Source organism: Papilio polytes, unplaced genomic scaffold (genome assembly GCF_000836215.1).
Source record: "Papilio polytes unplaced genomic scaffold, Ppol_1.0 DF823912.1, whole genome shotgun sequence".
Taxonomy (NCBI): Eukaryota; Metazoa; Arthropoda; class Insecta; order Lepidoptera; family Papilionidae; genus Papilio; species Papilio polytes.
Window position 1 is genome coordinate 927,457 of NW_013525292.1, and position 21,002 is coordinate 948,458.

The 21,002-nt window shown below is 35.1% G+C and overlaps 6 protein-coding genes across 8 annotated transcripts in view; 4 read left to right on the forward strand and 2 right to left on the reverse strand.

Moving 5' to 3' along the window:
* The window catches only part of LOC106102646 (zinc finger protein 184-like), a 6,289-nt gene extending 3,548 nt beyond the window's left edge, over nucleotides 1–2,741 (forward strand). The window contains exons 6-8 of the mRNA XM_013282187.1: nucleotides 5–45; nucleotides 364–1,014; nucleotides 1,523–2,741. Coding sequence (XP_013137641.1) covers nucleotides 5–45; nucleotides 364–1,007 — 685 coding nt within the window. The 3' untranslated portion in view covers nucleotides 1,008–1,014; nucleotides 1,523–2,741. The remainder of the gene's footprint in view (nucleotides 1–4; nucleotides 46–363; nucleotides 1,015–1,522) is intronic.
* Nucleotides 2,742–4,056: 1,315 nt separating this feature from the next.
* LOC106102743 lies at nucleotides 4,057–4,867 on the forward strand. Its single transcript, XM_013282309.1, has 2 exons — nucleotides 4,057–4,366; nucleotides 4,443–4,867. Exons 1-2 carry the CDS (start codon nucleotides 4,135–4,137, stop codon nucleotides 4,826–4,828), a joined length of 618 nt encoding a protein of 205 aa, XP_013137763.1. The 5' UTR covers nucleotides 4,057–4,134; the 3' UTR covers nucleotides 4,829–4,867.
* Nucleotides 4,868–5,012: 145 nt separating this feature from the next.
* Nucleotides 5,013–9,449, reverse strand: LOC106102742. Its single transcript, XM_013282307.1, has 3 exons — nucleotides 8,174–9,449; nucleotides 7,401–7,640; nucleotides 5,013–7,080 (listed from the first exon to the last, which is right to left on the reverse strand). The coding sequence occupies exons 1-3, from the start codon at nucleotides 9,318–9,320 to the stop codon at nucleotides 5,114–5,116; spliced, it is 3,354 nt and encodes a 1,117-aa protein (XP_013137761.1). The 5' UTR covers nucleotides 9,321–9,449; the 3' UTR covers nucleotides 5,013–5,113.
* A 246-nt stretch (nucleotides 9,450–9,695) lies between these two features.
* On the forward strand, nucleotides 9,696–10,249 carry LOC106102745 (transmembrane protein 258). Its single transcript, XM_013282313.1, has 2 exons — nucleotides 9,696–9,806; nucleotides 9,889–10,249. Exons 1-2 carry the CDS (start codon nucleotides 9,801–9,803, stop codon nucleotides 10,126–10,128), a joined length of 246 nt encoding a protein of 81 aa, XP_013137767.1. The 5' UTR covers nucleotides 9,696–9,800; the 3' UTR covers nucleotides 10,129–10,249.
* Nucleotides 10,250–10,339: 90 nt separating this feature from the next.
* LOC106102744 (potassium/sodium hyperpolarization-activated cyclic nucleotide-gated channel 3-like) lies at nucleotides 10,340–15,799 on the reverse strand. 3 transcript variants are annotated; one of them, XM_013282310.1, is made up of 12 exons: nucleotides 15,635–15,799; nucleotides 15,314–15,485; nucleotides 14,995–15,222; nucleotides 13,032–13,206; nucleotides 12,810–12,924; nucleotides 12,570–12,692; nucleotides 12,234–12,332; nucleotides 12,073–12,146; nucleotides 11,627–11,744; nucleotides 11,053–11,276; nucleotides 10,838–10,965; nucleotides 10,340–10,730 (listed from the first exon to the last, which is right to left on the reverse strand). In XM_013282310.1, the coding sequence occupies exons 1-12, from the start codon at nucleotides 15,669–15,671 to the stop codon at nucleotides 10,577–10,579; spliced, it is 1,647 nt and encodes a 548-aa protein (XP_013137764.1). In that variant the 5' UTR covers nucleotides 15,672–15,799; the 3' UTR covers nucleotides 10,340–10,576. The 3 variants fall into 3 exon arrangements, with proteins under 3 accessions (XP_013137764.1, XP_013137765.1, XP_013137766.1); XM_013282311.1 differs by lacking the exon at nucleotides 15,635–15,799 and having other exon boundaries at nucleotides 15,324–15,405; XM_013282312.1 differs by lacking the exons at nucleotides 14,995–15,222; nucleotides 15,314–15,485; nucleotides 15,635–15,799 and having other exon boundaries at nucleotides 12,810–12,914; nucleotides 13,032–13,113.
* A 68-nt stretch (nucleotides 15,800–15,867) lies between these two features.
* The window catches only part of LOC106102647 (F-box only protein 9), a 6,717-nt gene continuing 1,582 nt past the window's right edge, over nucleotides 15,868–21,002 (forward strand). The window contains exons 1-9 of the mRNA XM_013282188.1: nucleotides 15,868–15,976; nucleotides 16,219–16,323; nucleotides 17,035–17,175; nucleotides 17,576–17,726; nucleotides 17,958–18,100; nucleotides 18,421–18,584; nucleotides 19,210–19,404; nucleotides 20,090–20,225; nucleotides 20,658–20,826. Coding sequence (XP_013137642.1) covers nucleotides 15,974–15,976; nucleotides 16,219–16,323; nucleotides 17,035–17,175; nucleotides 17,576–17,726; nucleotides 17,958–18,100; nucleotides 18,421–18,584; nucleotides 19,210–19,404; nucleotides 20,090–20,225; nucleotides 20,658–20,826 — 1,207 coding nt within the window. The 5' untranslated portion in view covers nucleotides 15,868–15,973. The remainder of the gene's footprint in view (nucleotides 15,977–16,218; nucleotides 16,324–17,034; nucleotides 17,176–17,575; nucleotides 17,727–17,957; nucleotides 18,101–18,420; nucleotides 18,585–19,209; nucleotides 19,405–20,089; nucleotides 20,226–20,657; nucleotides 20,827–21,002) is intronic.

Sequence of the window (21,002 nt, forward strand, 5' to 3'; positions counted from 1 at the left end):
TCCACTCCGGCAAGGACATGCGCAGGCACGCCGCTGTGCACTCCGGTATACATTCACAATATTTCATCATCAACCTAAGATTGTACTACTAAAAGTAAGCCTCCTACATTGCTAAAAGCCTGATCTTGTGGCAAACGCATCTAGTCCACTCCTACAACTTTGACCACATCGGTCAATCCAATCAGCCTTACTAAATCGACACTAAAAGATTGTGTTTGGCAGTAAACGCCATTTAATGGTTGATTTCTAGGCACTTATCAGCAATAAGATAATTTGAAATTTGCCACAAAATAGTAATTTTTGTATTTATTATAATATGTCAGAGTCTGCCGCTATAGGTTATTAATAAAGTTTTCTTTTTAGATTCGAAGCCATTTCGCTGCAAAGTGTGCAACAGACGCTTCAGAAGGAAGGACAATCTGGAGCGTCATATTAGAAACACCCACCCCGAGTACGTGCCCGCCACAGCCGTAGAGTGCGACGAGGGTGCGCTCAAACAGGTCGCTAATACAAACGGAACAGAACATATAGAAACAAATGGAGCGACCGAAATAAATAAACTAGAAATACTCGAACAACTACCACTTTTGACACAAGAAGTTATTGAAAAACATATGTATATTGAAGTCGACATTGACACTAAAGAGTGTAAAATCGAAAAAAGTAATAAGGAAATAGACAAATCGTATATTCTAGAAGCTAATAATGCGAGAGAAAGTGTTATAGTTGAAAAGAGGAACACAGATAGTGAAAAGAAACCAGCAAGTCCTGCCCCGGAGTATGGCTACGTGCACAAAATAAGGCGTGCTAATATGATGAGATCGTCCAAAGAGATCCCTCTCCCGCCGATAGATGAGCAGAAGATGATGAAATTGAAAGAGAATAGTGACTTGAATGAGTTCCACTCGAGGCCTCCCATAAAGAATGTGGAACTCTACAAAATGATTCTGACCAATGATAAACAAGTGCTGAGCAAAGTGTCGCCGGGCGCAGATACGGAGGCGTGAAGAATAGGTATGGTATTTTTTAATCTATATTTTGGATTTAAATCGATTAAAAATTACTTTATTTACTTTTAAAAAAATCATTTTGTTTTTACATAACAGATTTAAAAATCCATCTGTTTTGGAGATTTCCAGTAACAAAGCTTTACAGACAAAAAAAAATCTTACTAATATTATAAATGCGAAAGTTTAGATGGATGGATAGATTTATGTTTGTTAGAGTTTGTAGCCTAAACTGCTGAACGGATGTTGATGAAATTTGTCATAGATGTAGAGGATAGTCTGGAAGAACACATAAGCTACTCACTTTCGTTTTTTTTTAATTCCACGCGGACGGAGTCGCGGGCGAAAGCTAGTGATATTTTTTATCGATATTTATTGATATGTTTGAATAATCGCTAAAGATTAGGAACCAACATCGAACTTGACACATGACAGTTGCTTGGCGGGAATGTCAGCTTTGGGTTGCCAGTATACCATATTTATTAAATGGTAATTTTATTATATTTCCGTTTCAGATATGATTGCAACTAAAGGCTAAATGTGATTTTATGCGTGAGACGGATACAGGAATTACTGCTACGAAAAATATCAATGAAATGGTGAAAAATACAAAACATAATTTTGATTTAGTTAACTCAAAATGGATTACATAAGTTTTTTATGTTTACTATATTGAATACTTTTATATAAATGTTTTATATATCAATTTTCCAGTATATATGTGTGGTAATTATTACGTCATATGATTGTTGTATGAATTCGTATGAGATTTCGTCAGGATACAGATTTATTTATGGTAATAAAACCACAATGATGTGTCTTATTGGACTTTTTAATGCAATGTTTAGTTATTATATGTCAAATGTTTATTATCTACATTACATAAGGATCCTAAAATCAGTCATAAATATTACTAACATTGTTGCTTTTAAGAACGTCCAAGACGTATAGTTTTAAGATATATTTAGCTGTGAACTTTATTATTTTTATATAAGTATATCCAGTGAGATTTAGAAACGTTGTTATTTTAAAGTTTATCTGGCTCGAAGGACCAAAATTTTAAATTGGTATGTTTGATCTCAAATTCGATTTTTTTCTCTTTTAATTCGAAATTTATTATTAACTAAATTAGACAGAAGTCGTTCGTCGTAGAATAATAATGTTTCTGAATCTATTTGTCGGTTGATTGCATTTAATTTTGTTCCTTAAAAAGGTTACGGGCATTCTGTATTAGAAAGGACAATTTTTATTGTATTTGAGCATAATTTGTGTTACTTATTTTTCTATTTTTATAGTTTTTTTAACAACAATAATGCCCTTGATAAAATACTTAATTCAACACAATGTTACCATGTAATAATGGCAATAATCAGAAGACTGTATGAAAAAAAATTGCCAGAGTAGAAAATTTTTCACTCATGGTTTTATTCAATGAAATTTTGGATTTTAAAGCTTCGTCTGCCAAAAAATGTATGTGATAAAAAAAAGGATTTGTAAACAATTTCGCGTTGGTGAGAACTTATAGATTTATAACTACGACTGATGTTTGTGATCTCTTTTACGTTGATCTCAAGTATATTATTTAAGGTAACGCAACATCTATTTAATTGGATAACGGTTTTTGTAACGTTCAAAATTTTAAAAATCGAATGTTTGAAAATTCAACGACTATCGCAGCTTGACTTCTGTAATTTGTATACGTGTTTTTCATTTTAATAAATGCATTAAATCAACGATGTTTATCTCATTTTTATATCCATATATCTTTATTTATATATATTTTACATGATTTGTATTAAAAAAAAAAACATATTATGTAAAAAAATAGAACACCACCGGCTGCGGAATCCGATGACTCAAGCAACCAGTGGTCAGTGCAGAGACAGGAACCTCCTCACTATTCGTGCGGTTTCTAAAATAACCGCCTTTTGAATCGGGCCCTTAATCAAACTGTCTAGCGAGAGCTTCTTGAACTGTTGGTCGAATCTCTTCGCTATTAGCCCGTGCACCGAAATGAATTATTAAATAATTTTTGTTGTTTTGAAAATACAATTTGCAAAGTTTTACAAGAAATATTTGTTGGGCAGCGATTGTTCGTTATTGGGTATAAGTTACATTATAGGCGTCGCCAACCGATGATCTGCGCTAAATAAAGGGCTCCAACATTAAAGTTATTCGTAATAGGGGGGGGAGGGGGAGCATCTGCCTAAATATTGACGTGAACTTGATGTTTAGTGATTATCTTGTTGCTAACTCTGGTTTCGTCAATCATACTCCAATATCAAAAAATTCCGTTACTTCTCTGTGCTAGTTTCTTTTTAAATCTTGGTGCCACTGCCGACTGTTCATATCCCCTGCCTTATCCTTCTCCCGTAGGGTCGGCACACCGCGTTTTCGTCCTCCAAACCACTCCAACATCCGTCATCTCAGTCATCACTCCCTTCTTAATCATGTCACCTTTCACGCAATCCATCCATCTCTTTCTAGGTCTACCTTTACCGATGTACCATTCCACATTCATAACTAACGTCCACTGCCGACTGTTATTTGAGCTTATCTGATACTTGTTAAAAAACAATAATTAAAATTCTACTGTACGCCACAATTTAGTAAAATAAATTCATTTCGAAGTTCACTAATTTGTTTCATTTTCAAACCATTGAAATATCGTTTGGACGTTCGCCAGATATTGTTTGAACATTAAAGGTAAACCTGTACAGGGATGGACTCCACTCATTTTTAAAATAACGTTTTTAGTTCTTACATCGATGTGACTTTTAAAATGCTGTTAAAAAGTATTACGCAATAATGATTTAATGTTCAAAATTTCATGCATTCCATTAAATGTTGAAAGATCTAATCTTTTTAAAATTCTTAGATATTTAGCCCATACTGTGTTATCTGCGTGGCGGATTTATTACAATTGATGATTTGAGTACGACCCTGTACACAAATCCATCACTATTCCACCATTGAGCATTGTGACGCGGAATCTGGCGTTGTTTCTGCGCACGGTCATTGGCAAATCTATATTCTTAGATCTCACATCCGTATTTAGTTGCCATTAAATAGACGTGATAATTGGAGGGAAATTTGACCAAAAAAAGTTTGGTTTAAAATTTGTAATATGGAGAATAGTTTTGTAAATTCAATATTAGATCTGTATAAAGAAAGAAATTGGAAATCTATGGTGTCGGAATATCATGATCATCCAGACAGAAGTAAATTATTATGGGTATTTCCTGATGAGACGAACTTTGAGTTTTTGCGAGACTGTGTTATTAATAATGGATGCGATAGTATCATAAGTGTCGGTTGTGGAAGTGGTCTTTTAGAATGGATGATATCTGAAGCCACTGGTAGGTAATTTTAATAGTAAATTATGAGATTACTAAGCACCGAAAAGCATTTGAAAACTTGGGTACTATGTTTTAGGTTTACCAGTAACCGGGATCGAGGTTGACGGTGCATGGTGGCATTGCAAATACGCACCACCTACTTTTATACCATTAATTTTAACATCTCCTACAATAGATACTTCAATATCCCAGCTATTAAAAAACGCGAAGACTAGTGCCTTGCTTTTCTGTTATTTTAATAATGGTGTTGCCTTCGCTGAATATATGAAACATTACTCAGGACAGCTGCTGGTGATTATTGGACCAGGTTACGGTAAAGGTGTACATACAGATCCTTTGCCTTTTGATGATTTCGGAGAAGAATGGAGTTTATACAAATCACAGGAAGTTAGAAATAGTAAAGATTATATCGTTTTTTATAGACGACTAAAGGAAAATAAATATTTGAATGGTATTAAATAAATGAAATACAAAATTGTTTAATTTTATTTTTTATTGCTTCCTGAGTCCACCCCTGTTTCTTAAAGGATCACACAATTCTGATACAAAAAGTATTTCAATAACAATTTTGGTCAACTATATATAACAGTCTTTTTAAAATCATATAAAAATTTAACGTTATTTTTATATTTTGCAAATCGTAACCCTTCTATAAGGATGTTATTCTAAATTTAAAAGCCATCTATTTTGTATATGATATTAAATGCTTTAAAAATAATATATACAGATCGTATAATTTAATTTAGATTAATTCTTCATTAATTCTATATTTTTTACATTAATTTTAGTCATCGGTCTAACCGACGTGTTCATCATAGGATCTTTATTGCCTTGAAAATTTTGAAATTCGCTATTTACGTCTGGTACAATCTCTAGATCTTTCTGATTTACGATAGGCACTTCAGTAATCATACGGTTAATTTCATTAACCGATACTTCGGGCATACTGTCTGAGGTGATATCGTTTTCTAAAAAATGAAAATCATTATGCATGAGGTACAAAGACTCTAGAGGAAAGTTCATATCGAAGCGAGGAATTTTCGTATCATCGGAGTTGTCGTCTATTTCTATGATGTCATTCTGATCCGATATTTCTGGTAGTACAACGTTAGAAAGATCCATATGTCCGGAGTATTGCTCCCCCATATCCATTAAATATTGATCAATCATCGATGGATTATTCGTTGTGGTATTAATACCCATGTTATAAAATGAATCTGGTTTAACTTCGTTCTTAATATTTTTATGGATTTCTTCGAGCGGTGGTGATGCTTTGTACTCTCTACTCATTATTTGCGTATTAAGTCCTGTGCACATTCTTTCCAAGCATGGCGATTGTGTGTTCTGTTTTATGGTACCTTCTAATTTAATGTAGCTTGGGTCGTTTGCTTGAATTTTAGGAGGAGGTGGCAACATTGTCATCGTGTTTGACATTTGCTGGTTGAATGTGAATATCTGTGGGTTGTCGTTTAATTCATTGTCGACTGGTGTGGTCACGGGATCTTCTAGCATGCTCTCTTGAGGGTAGGTCATAATGTTGTTAGGCGACTCACTTAACGCCGGTTCCGGTTGCAGTTGCAAAAACTGTGTTGTTATCAGATTGTTAAACGTCACCGGCAGACCGAATCTTTCATTATCCTCTAACTGTTTAAAAGCCATTTTTTGTTGCGAATGGAACATATTCTCCTGATCTGGACCTTTTAATATCAAATTACTTTTAACAGATATCTTCGCTTTTTTCTTAGGAGCACCTTCTGTATCGCTACTAATATTAACAGGGGAATGACTAGAAGAAGGTACTGGCAAGATTTGCGTCGGCTTAATAATGGGACCGATGACTTTTGTCATCGGCATAGATATTTTATCAACCGGTTTCAACATGATATTATTCCTAAGTGATAATGGAATTGGGGGTAATCGGATCGGGAAGTTTCCCATTATATTATTGCTTATCGGCGAGTGATTGGACACTAGTGAATTAACGCTGTTATTTTGTAGAAGTTTCTGTTCTATTGATACTGTTGGGTTTAAGAATTCGTGTAGATTCGATTGGTTCTCATCGTAAGTTATTTCTAGGATCTGTCGTTGTGGGGTGTACTGATGTCTGTCCATCATCGTGTCAGAGTTTTCTGTTATCAGACAATCTGAACTGTTCTCGACCTTTCTGAGATCTGGGACCATCACGTGACTATTGTATGTGGGCGTTTGTATATCGCTGGTGGGCGTCGTGCAATAAGTCTTCGGATATTCGTGTGGTATGCTCTCAGAGAGACTATCGCAGTCGTATACTTCTATCGGTATAGTATTTACTGTGTTAGGATTGGAATCTTTGTTTGGATCTGTAGTGTGACTTGTGTTGGTGGATTTCTCCTCATCACTTGGTATGGTCCAGCTTGGTTTGTTAGTTTTGTTTGTCTTCATATCAACAAGGAGTTGTATACCTTCTTTATCTCTATGTGTTGTGAGATGTACTACATACTTTTCTTTGCTGACAGATTTGAATGGACAGTAAGGGCAGCAGTGTACGTCGCTTGAATTAACGTTGGGATGTTTTGAGATCATATGAGATGTGAATATAGTAGACTGTATGGCCGTGTATGGACAATGTTTGCATTTGTATATACCTTCTTTAGAATGCATTCTCTTGTGGCGACGCATCGCGTTGTGATCTGCTGAACGGTAGCTGCATTGATTGCATGAGTATGGTTTGTCACCTGTAATTAAATGGCGTATCATTATGTCATACACCCAAATAATACTTGTATGGTCTGGTTAGTAATAATTTCCATCTACATTTTATAAGACTGTTTCCTGCAACTCCATGTGCTCGGAATTTTAAAAAAGGTATTAAGTAGATAATACTTTTCTCCTGAACATATTCTAAATCTGTGCTAAATTTCATTGAGATCAGTTCAGCCATTCTGGGGTTGCCTTCTAACAAACATCCATCCATCTATACATTCGCATTTATAATATTAGTAAGATGTAAATGTGTGTATTGATAACAATAAAAAAATAGCAAATTATAACTAACCTGTGTGAGACCTCAAATGTAGCTTAAGTTCCCCTTTCCTAGCGGCTGTGTAGTCACAATGAGAGCACTTGAATGGCCTGAGCTTCTCATGTACCGTGCTAACATGTGCCTTTAGCTTCCTCTCATTGCTGAACTCTTTCTGACAGATATGGCACTGAGCTGGTGATGAGTCTCGCTTATGTATCAGATTGTGCTTCGAAAACTGATTGGAATTCTTGAATGATTTTGTGCAGATTGTACCTGCAGAATTAAGAATAAAATAAGACAACATTATAGTATTTTATCATAAAAAATCTGCTGGTAGCCAGAAGTGTTAGTATTTTCCTTGCAATTTCATAATGTTAAATTTTGACTGAATTTTTTTTTTTATATAAGATAAGGTGGCAAACGAGCAAGCAACCACCTGAAACCGCCAAAATGGCGAAGCGACCGCTGCCCATAGACATTCGCAATTGCAGATGCGTTGCCTACCCTAATACGACGGAGGAGGAGACGCACATAAAGAGGATATTTCCCTTTCCTACGCATCTCCTCCACCGTCAAATCCACTTCCTCTTCCCAACCTGTCCTTATAAGAAAAGGGTGGTAAAGAGAAAGGGACTTATATTCGGCCTCCGGCACCACACTCATCAGACAATACATGGAATTGCTCTCATTTCACGCCTGTCTTCTGTGTGGTCGTGGTATTACACCGGGCGTGCCGGCCCATTCGTGCTAAGATGTTAAAGTGGGCACTACCACTGTTGAATAATTCTAATATAAAAAACCCTTACATGTATAAGCTTTAACATTTCCATGACATTTCATATGAATATTATATAATCTATACTTTTTAAATGTTTTAAAACCACATATTTCACATGTAGGCAACTCCATGTCTACAGCGTGCACCTTCCATAAATGTGTATGCAAGGGATCTACCCCGGGACACACTTTAGCACACTCCGGACACTGTAGTTTACCATTCTGATGGCATTTTCTATGATAAGCCATATTATTCTCATCTTTTAAACGTACATAGCAACCTCCTATCCCACATGGTTTTATTAATTTTTTATCTATATCAATTGTTTTAGTATTACCATCATAATTGTGAGAATAGTTTAAAATTGTTGTATCATTAGCTACTGGCAATTGAGATTTATTATATTCATTGTCTTTTATAGTCTGTGGTGATGGTGAGTTGTCTATAACATTAGCTATTCGTGGTATTGATGATATAAGGTCAGGTGGAACATTTGAGATACCCACCTCTGGGACATTTACATATTGAGTTGATACATCATTGCCATACACTATGTTTATACTAGCCCCTTGAATTATATCTTTCGGGTCAACTTTCTCAAAGTTAGGTGTACTCATGGTATTTAATTCATCAACAGATATATAAGTAACACCTTTCGGCAATGATTCATTATTGGGACTAACGGAATCTGGACCTATCTCAATAATTTGTGGAATTTTAACATCAGCTAAATCCTGTTGATTTGAAGGAGGCGGTTCGTCTACTTTTTTATCTTCTTTTTTGAATTTCGCATCTTTAAGTGCTATTTGCACTAGACTTTTTACCATTTTTCTAACATCTTTGATGCCCATTTTATGATGGCTGCGAAGGTGGTTCCTTAAAGTTTCCTCCGCATCGAACACGCTCGTGCAACCGGGGCAGGATATCTGGATATTGTCTGCGAGGCCATTGGTTTTAGCTAAGTCTGGGTGGACAGTAAAGAGATGGAATTTTATATCATCTTCGGCCAGTGCCATGTAGGGACATGCCTCGCATTTAAAGAACACCGTCGATCCTACTGATTTCTCTTCATAAGAAAATACTTTTTCTTTTATATTAGGTAGAGGAGGTTTGGTGTCATCACCACTCTGTGCATTTACGTTATTCATGTTCGTTATAAAGCATTTGGAATTCATTGCCTGTATTAATTAATATTTACATTGTTTAATGAAAATGTTATGACATTTACACACAATAAAGTTTATGAATACAATAAAATAAGCAACTTTATCTTTGCCTTTTTTATTTTCATTTTTAAAGCAAATGTCAAATGACAAATGTCAGTGTCTTTCATCTATCATTCTCGTTTCGTTTTAAAACTTTAAATAATCATTGCTTATTGTTTTATTATTAATGAATACTACCTGTTATTGATAATGTGTTACATATTGATTTACATACAGTTTATTATACCTACATGTAAGCTATGATTATTACGATTTCACCCAACATTTTATAAAACGTTTTGTTTATAAATTATCTCGATTATTTTATCTACGTAGTTGTCAAAAAAACTTATCAAACGAATGACGTATCCTGATTTCTTGTGACGTTATTGACTAGCCGGTAGTGCTAAGTTTTGTTTTTACAAATAACTTTAATTAGAAATCTTCATAATGACCGTAAGTAAACTTTATAGTTAATGAATTGACAAAACATCATTTAACTACAATCTTTGATACGTATTTGTTTGTTTTCTTTTAGTTGGAAATAGAGTCAATGGTACGATACACGTCGCCGATAAACCCGGGCGTGTTTCCACACCTCACTATATTATTGCTCGGTATCGGCATTTTCTTCATGGCATGGTTCTTCGTATATGAAGTAACAAGCACCAAATCAACCAGAGATCTCTTCAAGGAACTCTTGCTGTCACTCGTCGCGTCTTTATTTTCCGGCTTCGGTGTGCTGTTTCTCCTGTTATGGGTTGGCATTTACGTGTGACAAAACATAGTTCATAAGTATGGTATCTATTTCTTGAAAATGTTGATTCAGTTATGATTAATGAAAGCGATTTCTTGTTTAAATTAAGAAAAAATTAGATATATATAATTTCATAACTTTACTTTTCATTTTTTATCAGTGTCATGAAAAAGTGCATTAATTATCATCAGAAATGTAACTTGTGTATATTAGGCCTAAAAGGAAAAAAAAACTATGTTTTATTGGTATATTAAATGATTAAACTTAAAAATACATAAACTTCTTAAATTGTGAAAAACTAAGTATATTACATCTTGTGTCCATATTTTACTTAATAAAACAGTCTAAGAAAATTAACACCTCACTCTAAAGCGGTTGTTGTTTCCCAATTGGTTCACAAACATATACTCATGAAAAACACTAAATTCTTATTGGACAGAAATAAAAATTTTACGATTGCATTTGACTATTAGCTAAGTAAAGTTGTAGCAGAGGTATCCAGTTCCACATGTCTTTCCCGCTGTCTACGAAACTCATCGTCCAGCACTACAGTCTCATGCATCCGTTGTGCTGCCAGCTCTTGCAACCGATTGTACAACATTTGATTGGTCTTTACGATTTGTCTAGAAAATTTGATTACATTAATTGCCCTATTTAATTTAACAAGACTATTTCATTTCACTATTAGTAGACAGATTTTTCACAATTTATGGTCATATGTGAATATTACCGAAAGTTGGCAGCATCCAATCTATAAACTTGTGTGATCTCCACTGACACAACAGTAGCTACACGCTTGCTATCCGCCATAAGCAGGGCCACCTCGCCAAAGTGGTCCCCATCTTCTAGGTGGCATATCTTTATAGAACGGAGAAAAAAATGAAGCAGTTTATATTATAACTAACAAAGTCTAAAAATATGCAACAAATTAATGATTTTACTAACCTCAACTCCCTTTAAGGAGTACACAGCGACAGTTCCATTAGCTATAAAGTACATGCAATCCCCGTTGTCTCCAGCGCGCATCACCAAATCATTGGGCAGGTACACCTCCGGCTTAAGGCAGCCCATCACCGCGCCCACCACGCTCGCTGGCAGTCCCTCTAGCAGCGGCAGGCGGTTCACCAGCTTGTAGCACGTGTGCAGAATTATCTCGTGTCGTAATTGATCTGCTCAGTAACACAAAACCTTTTCTGTAAAGTTCTGTAAGAGTCTTTGAGCCAGCGAGAGTAAAGATTCTAAATAAATCCTTTTAGTGGATTAAAAATTTGTTTAAATTTAAAAGGCGTTTTATAACTACTCTCTATTTACGATTGATGGCGATAAAAAACGCGGGAAAATTAAATTACAAATTACCGGAAATAACCGTTAATTCGGTTTTGTTACAAACAATAATATAGCAACATTTTTCCACAATTTAATTTTAATTGTGCGAGAATGTGACATGGTAATAATTTTGCATAATTTCTGCTTACCTGGCTATTTTATCTATAAAATCGCTGAATAGTAAATAAGCAACCTGATAGACATTCGAGCGTATCGTCCTCCTTGTAGTACTGCTCCTGATATCTATACCTGTAGAACTCTCTCAGGCGTATCTTTAACTGAGCTGGGAGTTGTTTATGTTGCATATAAGCCTAAAGATATACATATAGTGTGGTTAAAACAGCTAGTAATAATAAATCAAATAGTAAATTTTTGTAACAGTAAACAGATTAAAAGACCTTTGCCCGAAAGAGCACGGGCTTACAAACTACAAGCTTGAATTAACGGCTAGTTTTCCGTGGTGCCAGCTTTATTTTAAATATCTTCTATACATTTTCTTGGTTTTCCTTTTTTATTATTTTATAGTCTACAAAGGCTAAGGTTATCGAAAACTTAAGACGAAGAGCATGCGAATAACGAAAAATAATAAGAAATTGTGAAGAAGGTTTTAGGTATTATCAGGAAGTTAGCTCTCATCACCTCCATCTGACTGAGAAGTCCATGATATCGCGTAGCAGAGTTGTAATATGTCATATATATTTTCAACAAAAAAACTGCAAAAGTAAAGAGATTTATGTTCGAATTGGAATAAAGAAATAAATAAGTAGGGGAAAAAAATCACTTCAAACACAAATACTTACTTAACGTGTACACCATAAACATTGCTCCATAAAATACAATAAGAGAAAAGCATACAAATTCTTCAACTGTTGAAACTTTTAGCATTGAAGGATCCACTCCTGGAAAACAAAAAATCATATACGTCACCGTAAAAAACGTATTCGAAAGCTGACCAAAAATGGAAACAGACTTTGAAATAGATGCGCATAAAGAATTATTAAATGGTGAATGTTCAAACGATCACAGACATCTGCCTTACAAAAGGACTTGTACTTTCAAGGATGCTGGAGGAAAACGCTTATTTGAAAGAGTTTAACTGCTACATTTAAAAACTATTGTTCACATTGTTGTCTAACCGACTAACGCGCTCAGAGTGATGAATAGCGCCTTGTTGTAGCGTATGCCTGGTGAGTAGGAAGATAGGTCGCCGCTTGTGCTGTTAAGGAACAACGTGTATTGCCTCGGCATCTTGCCCGTCCCTGAATTTGAATGATGTATTACAACTTCACAACGTACATTTTATAAATACAGTATTCTCAAAATCTTGGCCATTAGTTAAAAACATAATTAGTACTTTGAAAAGCAGTTCTACTTACAGTAATATCCGAGTGCGGGTAGGATGTAAATGATGCAGTTTGTCCAGTGCACTGAGATGAGGAAGAGCAGGGTGTGTCGTACTGTGCGATGCCAGATGTACGACTCTGTGAACAACTTTAAATACACAAAACAGAAATTAAAACATTTTTTAAGATTCTCCCCATTTTTTACGTATAATTCACAAATTACATGATGTAATATTGAATACGAATCATAGTCACCAGCATTATAGGTTTCAAGTTGTGAACGACGGTGGCAATCCGGAGTACGCGAAGGGTTGCCATCAGGTGACCGAAAAGGAGGTAGCGATAGCCGGTCAGCTCCATATGCAGTAGAACATATGCTAGCGGTAGACACGACACGAAGTCCACCACGAACCAACTTCGTAAATAATGCCTATTAACAAACCATATGTACTAGTATTGTAAATCATTTGTCTGAAAGTGCCAATTTCAAGACATTACCCGAATTAAAAAATATATTTGTAAGAATTAAATATTATCCTCATAATTAAATAACGGCAATTCAAGAACAGTCCAGAAAAAGTGGTGACTAACTATGGGCCCTTTCGGAGTCCTTCCTTAGGTTGAATAGAACTAACGTTAATAGAATAAATCATTTTATAAACAGCATCAAAATTGAAAAATATTATTTTGACTATGAAAAATATGACCTTAGCCACGGCAAGTCAATGAACAATTTCTACAAATGTTTCAAGCCCATTTTTCTTGAAACATTTGTAGAAATTGGGAAGTTGAGATGGCAACATGTTATCCCCAAAAATATCCGATTCCTGTTTTTTGGTACTTGACAAGTAGTTTATATCAGTTGACATTGACAATTAGACGTTCATGATTTGTTTACAGCACTATTTCTTACGTTTATTTTGTAATGAAGTATTGTAAAACAATTAACGAACTAAATGTGTTATTATCAATGATTTTAACTGATGTTTTGTGATACATTTTGTTGTTTTATATAATAATCGACGAAGTTGTTCTATTAGTAAAGATCATGTTATAATTTATCGGGGTATGTTCGTTTTATTGTATGATTTTTATTTAAACCCCAAACACACAGATTTATAAACTTCAAGACGTAGCATTCCATACAAATTTACATCAACAGTATGCCTAGGAAAAAGTCAAATCTATCATTATTTACTACGAAGGCGAAGCTAGAAAAAATAAGACGAGCAAATGAATCTCAAGATACTAGAGAAAAACGCCTGAAAGATTGTCGTAAAAGGCAAGTATTGCGTAGGTCAATGGAAAGTAGACCGGAAAGGATCGAACGGTTAGAGTCACAAAGGGTACGCGAGTCCTTGCGAAGGCGTCGAGAAACTAAGGCGTCTAGAGTACAACGTCTACAAAAAGATTGTCTAAGACACGCTATCTCGCGAAGTTTAAAATCGGACGAAGCAAAACAAACGCGATTATTACAGCAGCGGGTTCGACAAGCCAATTTGAAAGTCTTAGAGCCAGAGGACGATAAACAGAAGCGATTAATAAAACAGCGTATTCAACGTACTGAGGCCCGAGCTATGAATAAAATCATACAAGAAATCATAGATCGAAAAAAAAGGAACAAATGAGCACTATTAGTGAAAATATAAAAAAACTAGCTGTTGTTCGCGTCTTCGTCTGCACGAAAATAACAATAATAATAAATATAGAAATATAGTTACCTAGTGAAAATATAGCTATTTATTGGTGGATGAATTTTTTAATCGGGCCAGTAGTTTTTGAGGTATTTCAATACATACAAAAATAGAAATCTTTCCTTTTTATATTATTGTTTTAGATATTAAATGTAAAAAATTAACAATGATAGAGATGTCGATATGTCTTCTACAAACGTTTCGACAGTGGAAACGTGCAATATAACGTTGCAGTTAATAAGTAATTTTAAAGTGGGATGAAAATAGCTTTAAAGCAATTTTTGGTGACTAATTACTTACTCTTATATGTACATTAAAGATAATAAATAGATCATGTTGTTTATTTAAAATTATAGGTCTACCGCGCCTTCCCGCACCTATCAAATATATTCGCATCTAAATTAGACCAGCCACTCCAAAGGTAGAAATTGTAATGATTTTTGTATCGAACATATTCGCGTATATCACGACGAGATGATGCCTGATCGGTCTAAATAGCGATAATCTTTTCGTAGTTTACTTACCAAATAATTCTGCTTCGATTCAGAACAATATTCTTCTCGACATTTCGGTAACCCATTTTGAAATTAATACACATGTCGATAAAACACACAGCGTGGAGACAAAGTAATACGGAATCTACGGTATGAGGTTTCGGGCCTTCTTCCGTTTCCAGGATGTAGCAAAGTCGGAGGGTCGAGCAAATCATATGGCTGATATTTATCAGAATCATAAAACTGCACCAAAATAAACTGAAAATACGAAGATATAGACCTTAAATTCTTATATTAGTCCAAGCTTACAGGAAATGGCGTAGTTTTATTTAATAATATCCATTTTTACCTAAACTTACTATAGGGATGGATAACGTCCCTTCCTCCTTCTATAATTTGGCGGTGTCGTTCTACTATTATTTCTGCGTGGCTCCGAAAATGTTGAAATATCACTGGGTGGCTCGCAGAAACCATAAAAAAATTCCTTAGAAACAGTCCTCTTTGTGTTCTTTCTTTAGAACCTAGAATAATATATAATTTCATAAGGGCATGTAGATCTTAGATTTTAATGCTAATTAACTACTACATAGTGTAGTATATTTTTATTAGCAACCAAGGAAAAGGGAATTCTTAATGTCAACATTATGGAACAATATGAAAGCGCGCATACCCAAGTTGTCAATATTCTTTTCTACTGCTGAATTCATTTTAACAATAACTGATTTTCAGTTTTGCGTTTTAATAACCTAAGTTCTAAAGGTGGAGGAAATTGAAATTATTGAAAAAAATATTTTTAAAATCTAGCGCTGCAAAATATCTTCCCATTTTAGACTTGTCAAAGTCATTGTGACGGATTGTCTTGTTGACATTTGTCTATTTATTATCAAGAAAGTAATTGATGTCCTATTTAATACTTTAAGCAAAAATAAATACTGCTTATGATGGACTAATAACCAACATACTATAAATTAATAACCAAAACATCTTTACTATTTGAGATTTTTTATAAATGGTGAGAATACCTCTTTTTAAAAATCAATAAAACGCACATAGAATTCACAATATTTTGTATCAGTATAGTATTTTCAATATCAGAGAAACAACTACGTATTAAAGTATATCTAATTCTTCTGCTGTTAATCAATAACATTTTAAACAAAAGCTATTTGAAAAATATCTCTTTTTTTTAATTTACATTACATCAGTATGTTAAAGTAAAATTTAAATGGTCATAACAGGTTGTATATTTCGTAGGCATCCACCTCCAGCGACGAGCAGGAAGATTCTTCTTCCTCTCTTACCAATAAACTGTTAAAAACTCGCGATGCTTTGGAAAAATTGAGTTTAGCCAATGTCCAGGTAATTCCATTTAATTTTTATTAGTAAATTGTCTGGGATTGTATATAACCTTATTACATATACTTTCCTCTTATACTAATTTACAATTATACCTTCACATATGCATGTATTTTTTCATTAAAGATATCATTTATATATTAAAAAGGGTGTGATGACTTAGATGACATTTGACAGAGTTATATGCAGAACAAAAACCTACCGGAGTAAGATAAGAAGGCAGATGATGATTATTTATTTATTAAAAACGAGCTGTTGCCCGCGACTTCTTCAGCTTGGTATTAGAAAATATACGAATTATACAAATTACAAAAAGCTACATATCCCTCAGGAACTGGACATTTCTCGGAGATGAAGCTTATCCCATTTGTACTCCAGACTTTGTTTTATATCTAATTTAATAAGATATGTTGAACCGTTGCAGAATGATTGAGTAAACATTAAAAATCTCAATTAATAAATCCCAAGGGAACCGTAACTATTCCCGGGATAAAAAGTTTCCGATGTGTTCTTCCAGACTATGCTCTAAACCTGTGTCAAATTTCATGGAGATCCGTTCAGCCATTTAGGCTACAAACGCTAACAAACATCCATCCTTCCATCTAAACTTTCGCATTTATAATATTAGTAAGATAAACTAACATAACCAATTAAATGTACCACTGCCTGCTGTAAACTAGTTAATAGTTTTTAACCATGAGTCTACTTTTGCAGGTAACAGATGGCGAAGATGAACTAGCAGTGTTCAGACAGCAGTGGCAGCGTGAATTGGTGGCCACTCCTTCTCCTCAGAGGGAACCTCCTCAACAGCAGCCTAAATCCGAACCTGAAGAACCAATCAGCGATGAAGAGAAGGCAAGATAAATGGTTTTTTAATTACTTATTTTTAATAACTTTCTTCTTGCAATCATTTCATCATACTTCATACCTTATCTATACTTATGTAATAAAGCATATGTCTTTCTTTGTAATATAGGATGTCAGTAATTACAGATTGTTTTTGTATATTTTTTTTTAAAATAAAATCCCTTACACTTACAACATGCTTTAATATGCATGTTTTTATTAAACTTAAGGGGTGAGTAAATTCGAAGAAGAAACTGCTCTGTGAGAAAGGGACAAAAGCTAAAAAAATTGCAGCAAAACACAAGATTGCCAACACCCAGCAAGAGCTTTCATTGTCATTAGAGTACATGAATTTTTTAAAATGTTTGAGAGTGTTTACAATGTTCTACACTATGTAATGTTTTGCCAGGCAAAGCAACTGTTTCTCCGTGGGGTGGAATTGGAGAGGTGTGGCAAATTGTATGAGGCCATCCAGCATTACAAGCGCTCCATGCAGATTGTGCCAGATGTGGAGACCAGGCTCTACGAGAGCACTGAGCACAGAGCTGACACTCCTATTGGTGTGTATAGACTTTAAAATTATCTATTCAAGACTGGAATTATTGGTTTCCTAATTTTTGGAACAGATGAATATAAAAATAATGTTAAAAAAAAGTTTCATCTATGCCAACAATACTGCTAAAGTGAGTGATTTGGTACCTTTTTTCAAACTCTCTTCAATATTCTAGGGGTTTATTTGGTGTTCAGTCGGTAAATAGGTTATTCCTATTGCATTTGTCTTTGTATAACAGAGGAGCTGAAAGTGGAGGAAGTGAGAGAAGTGGAGGATGTGGATAGTGATGAAGAAATGATTGAGGGTGAAGACCTGGTGACTCGTCTGCAGCGGATCCTTGCGAGGAAGGGGACACTCTGCCAACCGGAATTCACTGCAAGGGTAAGAACATCATACTTCTTACCCAACTCACTCTATCTAGCTCTGTTCCACTCACTCCGTTTGACTTACTTTGTCAAACTCTTTCGAATTCACAACTCACTCCATCTCACTCCATGTAACTTAGTATGGTCATATTTTTTATGTGTATTTTACGTATATCGATATTATTGTATTGCCTTTTAGCCAAAACGAATACTTTTTACTAAAATAAGTTTTAAAAACAAATTGTTTGACTAGGGAAGTGAAAATCAATTATAATCTTTTCACCTTAACAGTTACTTGTTTTGGTTTTTTAATGTAATTTGTTGTGTTGGTGTCAGGGTGGTCATATATCATGGCTGCCGTACGAGGTTGTCCAGCTGGTGCTGCGCTGGGCGGTCAGCTCGGACCTGGATGCTGTTACTCTGGAGAGGATATCAGCCACCTGCCGCGGTCTGTACCTCGCTGCTAGAGAACCCGACATATGGCGGCTGTTGTGTGTAAAGTTAGTAATATACATAAGTCTCATAATTTTTCTATAATATACATAATCTTTCCGTTGTTGTTAAATATAGACTATGTAGCTCAGTGATAATGTAGCTTTTTAATGGCGAAAGCATTTGAAATCTGTTCAGTTTCGAAGCGAATTCAATGAAAATCTTACCTCTTTATGATATTAGTATAATAGTATTTAAAAATTTGCTTAGCAAGTGATTAAGGGTCTTGGATCAATCAGTAACTCACGAATGGCAGGTCGTGAGTGATTGAGTGAACGAGATACATCGAAAATTGATCTGTCGATCAAAGGGCTATGGGTTTATAACACGAATCTACCACAGTTGATCTAACTAAGACATTTAAAAAAAATATATATAGTAAATATTTTTTTGTTTACCGGTATTTTCTCTGATAGGTATTACATCAGTTGTCAAGTACAGTGCCACCTCGTTACCTTGTATTGGAATTTAACAAAATTATAATAAGCTTCATTTGAACTCCATTTGACATGGTTTTGAGGATATATCTATAGAATCTATTTATAGAAAAATGATTGAAGTGAAGTCAACTATGCCTCCTCTATATTTTTGAATATCTGTGATCTAATCAGAGTGATTTGACGACACGTATAGGACATGGGGTATAGAGTGCGGAGTGCCGCGCGGCCACGGCTTCTCCTCGTGGCGACAGATGTACATAGAACGACCTCGTATACACCTGCATGGATGTTACATCAGCAAGACCACGTATCTGCGACACGGGGAGAACTCCTACCAGGACCACTCATACCGACCTTGGTATCTCGTCGATTACTATAGGTACCTCAGGTATGTATATGGTTACTAGCTTTCGCCCGCGACTCCGTCCGCATAGAATTAAAAAAAACAAAAGTGAGTAGCCTATGTGTTCTTCCAGACTATCCTCTACGTCTATACCAAATTTCATCGAAATCCGTTCAGCCGTTCAGCCCTCTACAAATTTTAACATACATCCATCCATCCATCCATCCATCCATCCATCCATCCATCCATCTAAACTTTCGCATTTATATTATTAGTATGATATGCTTAAAGATTATTTAAATCTTGATTTCGTATTTTAATTATATTCTAGAGCAAAATATCTCAAAGTGGTCCAGCTATATCCCTGTGGTCCAAATTGGAAGCAAATGGATTTCCGCTTTCTAAATGGGAAAACACACTGAAAGCTCGCTCTTGTGTTAAAAATCATTAAAATATAATAAATCCTACTACAATATCGAAAGAAGTTTCGTCGATCGATGTGACATATTTAATCCCTCCTCTCCTCAAACTTATACACCAAGAATGGTGGTCCACCAAAAGCCTTTCAGATAAAAATAAATCGGTCTACCAGGGGCGGAGATATGCGGTAGCACACAAAAAAAAGGAAAAACTATACAGACGAAATAAGTACCTGCTTCTTTTAGGATGTCAGACCAAAAAATGACCTTAGCGTAGAGAAGTAGGAAACCAGTGTTTGATCGGTTGCTAGGTTCTTCCCCGACGGCGTGGTGCTGATGTGGACGACCGCGGAGGAGCCGGCCTCGTGCGTGGGCCAGCTGAAGCACCGCGCCGCCAAGCCCAGCCTCGGCATCATGCCCGGACACTACAGGCTCGTCGGGGACAAGGTTACTATGACTTCAATACTGGCAAATTGATAGCTTCCCTTTCATTAACAAACAAATCACTTCATACTCTTAGTTATTCTATTGTCCACTTTCACTTTCTCTTTCAAATCTGTGTCTAAATTAATTTCTATATAACTTGGTACATAAACTAACTGTTGAAAAATGGTAACATCCTATTTTTAACACGATTACTAGTGATGGGAAACTAAATCAAAATTCTTGACTTGTAGATCAGCTTACGATTCACATATGTAATGCAGACCAGAAAACCTGCTCGTATCAATTTGTATAGAATTAGCATTTGGAACTGCGAATCACCAGAACTGTGAGCTGTTAAATTTGTAGTTGAGTTGTAGCTCAATGTTTCAAATCCTCAGATTTTCTGTCTTTTGAACCGTTTAATATTTATTATATTTGTGTAACTATATGCAGGTTGTGATAGTAATAAAGAAGGTAAGCAGCGAGAAGAAGCCGGCGCACGCTACCAACACTCGTTTCCGCTCGCGCAGGAAGGAGACACACGAACACCATGAGCAGATATTCCATCTGGTCAGTATACGAATAATGGTCGTTAATCTATACTTCTATATTTATATTTTATATTTTTATATTTATATATCATAATAAAGCGTAAACACTCACTTCTTTGTTGCTTAAGATGTCACCAATTAAGTTGTGTTTTTAATAAAAAGCCCTACACTTACGTAACGCTTTAGGCTATATATTTTTGCGCCATTAAACTTAGGGGGTAAATATTTTGAATAATAACTCTAATGT

What these genes read in the sequence shown, in the direction of transcription:
- LOC106102743 (XM_013282309.1), top strand. Translation starts at nt 4,135, where the DNA reads ATGGAGAATAGTTTTGTAAATTCAATATTAGATCTGTATAAAGAAAGA. An exon ending in GATGATATCTGAAGCCACTG is followed by an intron (nt 4,367 to 4,442) that starts GTAGGTAATTTT and finishes ACTATGTTTTAG; the next exon opens with GTTTACCAGTAACCGGGATC.
- LOC106102742 (XM_013282307.1), bottom strand. Translation starts at nt 9,320, where the DNA reads ATGAATTCCAAATGCTTTATAACGAACATGAATAACGTAAATGCACAG. An exon ending in AAATGTTAAAGCTTATACAT is followed by an intron (nt 7,641 to 8,173) that starts GTAAGGGTTTTT and finishes TTAATTCTGCAG; the next exon opens with GTACAATCTGCACAAAATCA. An exon ending in ACATTTGAGGTCTCACACAG is followed by an intron (nt 7,081 to 7,400) that starts GTTAGTTATAAT and finishes ATTTAATTACAG; the next exon opens with GTGACAAACCATACTCATGC.
- LOC106102744 (XM_013282310.1), bottom strand. Translation starts at nt 15,671, where the DNA reads ATGAATTCAGCAGTAGAAAAGAATATTGACAACTTGG. An exon ending in ACTTGAAACCTATAATGCTG is followed by an intron (nt 12,925 to 13,031) that starts GTGACTATGATT and finishes GTGTATTTAAAG; the next exon opens with TTGTTCACAGAGTCGTACAT. An exon ending in TACGCTCGAATGTCTATCAG is followed by an intron (nt 11,277 to 11,626) that starts GTTGCTTATTTA and finishes GTTACTGAGCAG; the next exon opens with ATCAATTACGACACGAGATA.